At 48.5% G+C, this 7,562-nt stretch overlaps 4 protein-coding genes across 4 annotated transcripts in view; 1 reads left to right on the forward strand and 3 right to left on the reverse strand.

Moving 5' to 3' along the window:
* H257_15977 (hypothetical protein) overlaps positions 1 to 520 on the reverse strand; it is a gene marked incomplete at both ends in the record, with an annotated part of 5,320 nt that extends 4,800 nt beyond the window's left edge. Inside the window, one exon of the mRNA XM_009844296.1 lies at positions 354 to 520. Within this exon, the coding sequence (XP_009842598.1) occupies positions 354 to 520 (167 nt within the window). The remainder of the gene's footprint in view (positions 1 to 353) is intronic.
* Positions 521 to 1,901: 1,381 nt separating this feature from the next.
* H257_15978 (hypothetical protein) lies at positions 1,902 to 3,155 on the forward strand (the record flags this gene model as incomplete). The annotated part of the gene is made up of 3 exons (XM_009844297.1): positions 1,902 to 2,678; positions 2,721 to 2,840; positions 2,904 to 3,155. The coding sequence occupies 3 exons, from the start codon at positions 1,902 to 1,904 to the stop codon at positions 3,153 to 3,155; spliced, it is 1,149 nt and encodes a 382-aa protein (XP_009842599.1).
* A 1,346-nt stretch (positions 3,156 to 4,501) lies between these two features.
* On the reverse strand, positions 4,502 to 6,526 carry H257_15979 (hypothetical protein; the record flags this gene model as incomplete). Its single annotated transcript, XM_009844298.1, has 1 exon — positions 4,502 to 6,526. One exon carries the CDS (start codon positions 6,524 to 6,526, stop codon positions 4,502 to 4,504), a length of 2,025 nt encoding a protein of 674 aa, XP_009842600.1.
* Positions 6,527 to 6,560: 34 nt separating this feature from the next.
* On the reverse strand, positions 6,561 to 7,157 carry H257_15980 (hypothetical protein; the record flags this gene model as incomplete). Its single annotated transcript, XM_009844299.1, has 2 exons — positions 6,561 to 6,992; positions 7,050 to 7,157. The coding sequence occupies 2 exons, from the start codon at positions 7,155 to 7,157 to the stop codon at positions 6,561 to 6,563; spliced, it is 540 nt and encodes a 179-aa protein (XP_009842601.1).
* Between the last annotated feature and the right edge of the window lie 405 nt (positions 7,158 to 7,562).

A 7,562-nucleotide genomic window follows, 5' to 3' on the forward strand; every position in this document is an offset into this window, starting at 1 on the left:
CAACCTTTCTTGATGATTTGGTCGGTACGAAGCTTGTCTCGTCCATGTTGAAGACACGTGATGGATCCATGTCAACCAGCGAAATTGATTGCGACAGCTCCCGGTAGAAAGCCTCAACTGCCGACTTGTCAACCGCATTTCGCGGCTTGCTGAGGGTCTGGGCTTTCGGGGTCTTCAGATCAGAGTGTCGTTGGAGGAATCGTTTCTACCATCCGCTTGTTAGGTTAGTTCCGTTCGTTGTAGCATGCACGACATCAAGATTCTCGTTTGCTTTCTGTACGATTCCACGATAGCCGACAGGCTTCCCATCACGCTCCATGCAGACAATCCAAGTAGCCAGATCTTCTTCGTACTGTCGCGGTAGGATTGGTGCTCGACCGAAATATGTTGGTATTTCGATGATGCCGGGGTCAGCTTTTGCCAAATGCTTCCGAAGCGTCCGCGATGGAATGCCATAGGCCTCGGCAGCAGTTGATGCCATGTGTACTTTGCTTAACACATCGTGGACGGCCTTGTCCATGGTGACCTGCGTGTATGGCGTTCTTGGCGGCATTTTGTCGGTTCAAAATGTAGGTTTAATTTGTCGAGAGGTTGCCTTTTGTCCAATCAGAGTTGATTGGCGTTTTAATTGGATGAAATAAGTTGGCTCGTTAGGTCCATCAATGGTCGGACACGTTAGTTCTTGTTTGTTGTCGGCACGTTGTCTTTACAATGTGGCGTTTAATGGCATTACGAATTTTTGACTTGGATGGTGTACTTGTTAACGTAAACGCTTCCTTGGCCCATGTTGCCAGCTCGGTATACTTCGTAGTAGGATTCCGTACATGCTGCGCGTGTACGAAGTAGCTCGTGCTTGTCAACCAATCATTCGCGACTTCATCTTTCAAAATGATATCACAAATTTGTGCCAATATACACAATAGTATTTTGAATTTTAAAATGCACCGTGAATTTTAACATTATTAGTTTTCAAAAATTATCATCAAACATACTCTGTTTCGATCTAACGTTAGGGGGGAAATCAGTAAGAAAAAGAGATGATATTATTATTGTGCTTTTCACTCGTTTTGGCTACAGTATTCACAGTATAAAACTGGATGTTTGTTACATCGACCACAGTGTTTGTTTTACACTGTTAGATAATCCGTGCCATGATTGGGATGCCACGTACTATATTACAGTAGTACAGTACTTCCTCCCCCGCGATAGTGAGCCCACTAAAACATTTTATCCCACAAAACCTAGCATTTTGAGGTGATCAGCAATAAAATTGTAGAGGCGTTTCAAAATTCAAAACAGACACAAACCACCTGACGAACAAATGCCGTCACAAGCGTCGAGGATCGGGCTGACAATTGAGCAGAAGAAGGCTCAAGTGGAATACTGCATGTCAAAGGGATTGAGTTGCGCCAATGGGTTAAGTCAACCATGCCAGCGTAGCTCAACTCCATGGTGGACGTCGAGGGTATACACCCGACACATAAATCCAAGCAGCAACCCCGCACACCTAAGCTAGAAGCCAAACAAATTAAATGTATTCGGAAATGCGAGGAATGGAGCGTCCCCATTAGGCCCCTAGATAATAATAAAACAATTAAATACGCATATGTTTCGGCGATACACATACAATACTACAGTTTTACTGACCAATTCACCAGACACATCAATCCAAGTTTACATCAGTGAAATTTGTGAGCAATGGCCAAATTTCCAAAAAAACGTCCAAAATATTCAGACAGTGCCACAATGACAAATCCATTGAATGAAACGCAAGCCACGTCAATCATAAGAATGGTAGACGTCAGCTTAAACCGTAGATTATGATTGGCCCTCGCCAAATCGTCCAAGGCGCGAAAACTCATATCATAAATACAATCCTCCTTCACTTTCAATTGTTCACCATGGTTCTCAATGTCGCCGCGATGCTCACACGCTTGGAAGACCAAGCAATCTCCGACCGCGTCTTCCTCGACCAGTGCCTCGACGACTACCCTGAGGTCGCTGAACACCAAGACAACATCCCCGATTCGTCATGTCCGGTCCTGGACAGAGTCAGCAACGACTCCGGCGAAGAAGGCGTACGAGTCATGACGAACTTTACCCGGCGTGAGTTTGACGTGCTCTGGGCCGTGGCGGAGCTCCCACTCAAGGCGCGTTGGAACGACGGCCGCGGGTCCAAATCGAAGACAACACCAATGGACGCCCTCTTCATGACATTGACAGTGCTCAAGCACTACGACACCTGGGAGAAGCACGCGTTGGACTTTGGGTTCAAAGCCCCCACGTTCCAAAAGCTAATTCTCCGAGTTGTCGAAGTGGTGATGCCTGTCTTTTACGCCGAGTTTGTTAAGATGCCCAACATGTCGGCGTTGCGCGCACAAGGCCATACCTTTGGAAACTATCCCTACGCCCTCTACGCTACCGTCGTAAAGTTCCAGTCCACCGAGCGACCGGCCGGACGCCATGGCGAAGCCAAGCCGTACTTTAGTGCGAAGCACAAGTTGTACGGCTTAAAGATTGAAGCGTCCGTCTCCCCCCAAGGCCTTCTTGTGGACATGAGCGAAGCCCACCGTGGAGCCGTTGCGGATCTGACCATCATGCGGTCACGCATGGATCAGCACATTGGAGCCCTAGCCAAGTCGGACAACGAGCTCAGCATCTTGGATCATGGAGAGCAAGTGGACACTTACCGATAAATGTGGGCGCTTCTCGTTGACAAGAGGTACTACGGCGCTTCGGTGGACGTCCGTGCAATTCATCCCAAGAAGAACCCGCCGCGTGGCATGTTGGACCCTGATGACGTCGTGCGGAATCGTCGTGTGTCGTCCGATCGTGTTGTGGTCGAAAACGTTTTCGGTCGTGTCTGCAGCCTGTGGAAGGTATCTTATGCTACTTTCACATAGAGTACCAAGTTCTATGATGAGATTCAGCGTCTCACGTTTGCATTGACGAACTTTCATGTATCGTTGATGCCTCTGTGGGAAGCGGACAGACACTGGTACCGCTCTGTGTTTGCGCGCTATGAGTCTATGGTCCAGGCTACGGCGGCGAAGCGTGCGGAAAGTCAGCGGAAGTCGTGTCTTCGTCGCATGCAACGAATTGCGTTGACAGTGAGTCGTGGTCGTAACCACTCTCATGTTTTCACGTCTCCGTAATTGTCTACTCCAAAAGTTTTGACCTAGAAGTACTTCAAGTATAAAATTGTGAATACAACAGCGGACAGTTTGCTTTGGGTATTAAGATAGTAAACAGGTAGATAACATGATATATACGTGCTAATACCCTTAAACGAGCAGCTAGGAAGGTTTAAAATGCATATTAAAAAGATATAAGGGATTTGAAAGAGTATTTGATGGGTAAAGGGTCCAAGTTACACCTTTTACCCGATTACCCTTGTTTTAATCCGTTTTATACCTAAAAACCACGGTTTTTGCTATTGATTTGTATCCATTTGAAACTCATTTTTTATTCATCGTCGAGGCGTACTTTTATTCTAACACCTGGAACCACGAAGCAAATACCCGAAATGCTCCCCGCTACATCAGATTCTGTGACCGATTTCGGAAATTTGGTGACACTTCGGAAATATACCTGTGTACATTCAGCTCAGTCGCGACATGGATGTTGCTGTGCAACTACTTCGTCAATAATTGTTTCAGTGAGACTCTTTGAATAATCCTGGTCCACCTATACTTTCACGATAGAAGTGACGAACTCGTTTTGCAACCTATTGTAAGTGGGCCGACCATCCTTCCGTGTCAAAGCCATGCAAATCCGTGACGACTTGCTTGCGACCACGACGAGCCCAGCCAGCTCCTTGTTATGAATTTTTCTAATGGTTGGCTCCATCATGTACGAATTGATTGAAAATATGCGTAACCTTTAATGGAACTCAAGTGTACGTTGTCCTTGGCGTGCGTTTCGTCTTTTGCCAGGGTATCAACCCCTTCCTGAATCCGAATTTGATATCCATTGTTGCATCAGAAGCCAATCAGGTGGTGTAAGGTACCTACCCTTTATTTTAATAACTGTCTTTTAAAAACTTATGCGCCAGAAGGGTTCACTATTGCGGGGAGTACTGTATCGTTACAGAATGCAATGGGGTTCCGTGCCACGATCCATGATTGGTAGAAAACAATCACGCCGAAATTTTCAACCAATCGCCTGCAACATTTTTTGACTTTGAGAGGTAACTGGATAAAATCAAGCTTTTTTATTATTTATTATTTTAAAATTATTTTTATTTTTTAATAAAAAAGAAAAAAATACACTGAAATTCTTGATTTTTTTTTCATTTTTAAAGAAATGGCTCGGAACTGTTTTCAGCCTATGGATATTTTCATTTCACTCTTTTAGTTCATTTTCCATCAACACCTATACAAATTCCGATACTGTATGATTTTATTAATAGTGTCATATCCTAGAAAACAACGCATTCTTCTTGTTTCATTGCGTAGTACGTTGGTGGCATGTCCTGTACTACGCGATGAATTATGGATCGTTAGACACCTCCCACAAGCACAACGTCGTGCCTCTGCTCCTTGCTTTCCATCACCACCACATCGTCGTCAAACACACTTGGAGGGCCACCTCGTCGGCGTTGCTGCTTCTTCCTGCGCACCATGTACGCGATTCCCATCAACACGAGCGCACATCCAACGCCACTGGCGAGGCCCACGATGAGACTCACTGGCACGGGGCTCACTGGCACAGGGCTGCTGGGGGTCGAAGCAGCCGCCGGATTGTCCACAGAGGCAACGGCATTCGAAGTCGAAGTGGGACTGAACGAGGCTTGGGTTGGGTTGTCCCAGTTGAGGGCCATGCACAATGGGTTCGAAGTTGCCGTGCAGTCCGTGTCATGTTTGACGAAGAATGTATAGGTGCCACTGGGAGCATCCTTCTTGAGCCCGTTCCCGATGTCGTTGCTGTAATAGCCCAAGTCTTGATGGGACAAAGAAAACGTGACTACTTTCGCTTCGCCCGCAGCCAACGACAACTTGGTGTATCGCTTGAGCAACTTGGTCTCAGCAGTCACGCGGGTGGCTGGAGGTATTCCAAACAGGAGCACAGTTTCTTGCCCATGGATCAACCCCGTGTTCTGAACGGTGACGGAGATCGTGTAGCCGTTGGATTCAGTGGCGCTGTACGTTAAACTGGTTGTGCTGATTGAGACATTCGAGTAGGTGAAACTCGTGTAGCTCAAACCGTCGCCAAACTGCCATTCTGCAGGACAGTCGAACGTGGCCCCATCTTTCACGCAATAAGAGGTGGTGCGCTTGTAATACGGCGTGGCCAGGTTGATGGAGGTTCCCGTCTTGGGGTACGTCATAGCCATCTTCCCACTGGGATTGACCTTGCCCAGCAAAACGTCCACGATGGCTTGGCCTCCGAATTCACATGGCAGACCTGCGAAGATGATTGCGTGGGCGAGCTCCGCCATACCGTTGAGCAGTCGAGGGCGTCCTTCCACCAGCACGAGGATGATCTTTGTGCCGGTGGACTTGAGTGCCTGGACATACGTGAGAAAGCCGGGTGGGAGGGGCTGCTTGTCATCGTTGCCCTTGAATTCTGCATACGCTCGTTCTCCCAGCACGACTACCGCGTACTCGGCTTTGGCGGCCAGTGCCTTTGCAGCTTCCAAATCCCCTGCCTTGCCGTCGTTGTTTACAAGCTGACCGTCCGTGTCAAAGCCATGGTAATACGAAAACTTCTCGGGGCCACCAAGAGTAGTTTCCATCGCCTTGCGCACGGTTGCTCCGAGGGGGAAGACCTGGCTCAGCGACGTTCCTTGCCACAAAAGCGACCAGCCACCGCACATCAACCCAATCGAATCGGCGCTCGAGCCAGTGAGGAAGATGGACGCCGCCTTTTCAGGGGTCAAGGGCAGCACGTTGTCTTGGTTCTTGAGAAGAACCATCGACTCTTGGGCAATCCCTAGCGCAGCGAGCTGGCTGGCTTCGTCCCCCAGTTGGCTCACCACGTCCGCGCCAGGCACGGGTACATCGAACAAGTTCAATTTCAACTTGAGTTTCATGATGCGAATAGCCGACTCGCGCAACCGCGCTTCGGGTAGTCGGTTTTGAGCCACGAGCTGCTTTCCGTTTCGAATGAAGCTGTCGTCGTATGGCACCATGCTGATGTCGTACGAGGTGGTATTCATAGACAGTTCCATTGCCGCCAATGTCGTTTTCACAACGTGGTGCTTGGACATGAGCAAATTGATCTCTTCGAAGTCTGTTACCATGAGCCCTTTGAACCCCAAGTCTCCCCGGAGCAGCCCCTTGTGCATCAACTCGTTTGCGGCCAGAGGTTCTTTGTTCAAAGCAATGAACGTCCCCATGCCGCTCCACACATCCGCCTCCACGGCGGCTTTGAATGGCGGCATGAAGTAGTTGAGGATTTCGTACGAGCTCAGCTCCGAGCTGCCTTGGTCGAGGCCCGAGGTTGGATCGGAGTACGAGATGAAGTGCTTGAAGCAGGCGGCGATCCCTTCCTGTTGAATGTGTTCTATCACGACTTTACCCATGTCGGCCACCACCGTCGGGTCTTCCCCAAAGGTCTCATACACGCGAGGCCAGTGCTTGTGACGTGTTACGTCCAGAGTGGGCCCAAACATCCACGGATTGCCCGCCGCCTTGGTGTCCCTCGCCGATGTACTTGCCCAGGTCTTGGGCCAGCACCGGGTTGAATGTGGCGGCCGTATTGATGCTCTGCGGAAACAGCACTGACCCGTCGACGTACGTGGCGCCGTGGACGGAATCGATGCCGAAAATCATCGGAATGTTATTTCGTTTCATGTGAATCGCTTGTATTTCCGTGAGTTTGGCCCGCCATTCGTCCGTGTTGGCCGTCACGCGGTTGCCCTTTCGCCCCATGGTAATAAAGTTAAAGTACGACCCAACGTTCAGCTGTGCAAACTCGTCGACTTTCGTCGGAGAGTCGGCAGAGCTCAAGTCGATTTGGTTCATTTGCCCAAGAATTTGATCCACCGTCTAACGTGGTCTGGTCAGTTGCGTACTACAAGAGCAGAGCGAGGTGTGTTGCCCTACCATCTTGTCGACCATGTCTTTGGCTTGGGTGTCCAGCTGCGCCTCTGTAAGCTTCTGCGCAGCCACCTTCGCGGCCGAAGCCAAGATAAGCACCAAGCCCACATGCATGGTTGTTGTAAGTGTGAAAGATGCAAAAGTACATATCGCAACATTATTTACCCAAGTCGGGCTTCATTGGTATAGGTAGCATTGCTGATCAGCTTCACATCATGGCCTTCGTCGTTTCGGTGGTCAAATTTTCTACTTGATATTACTACGTAGTACTAGGACAATTTTGTTTTCCCCGTGTATTCTCCACACTGACGTTCAGAAGGCTTGAATACTGTATGTTGTCTTGTCGTGACTAACGACAACCTGTTTCATGTCACTAACAGTTGGTCAAAACTTGCTCTGTCCATTGTCACATAACTTGAGAAAAAACCTAGTTTTATGTATTAATAATTTCTTGTCGCTGATTGCTAATAAGGGTGCGGTAGCATTTCAGAAATAATATTCCATTTTCTCGCAAAATCG

The sequence above is a fragment of the Aphanomyces astaci genome, assembly GCF_000520075.1.
Source record: "Aphanomyces astaci strain APO3 unplaced genomic scaffold supercont1.77, whole genome shotgun sequence".
Classification (NCBI taxonomy): Eukaryota; Oomycota; class Saprolegniomycetes; order Saprolegniales; family Verrucalvaceae; genus Aphanomyces; species Aphanomyces astaci.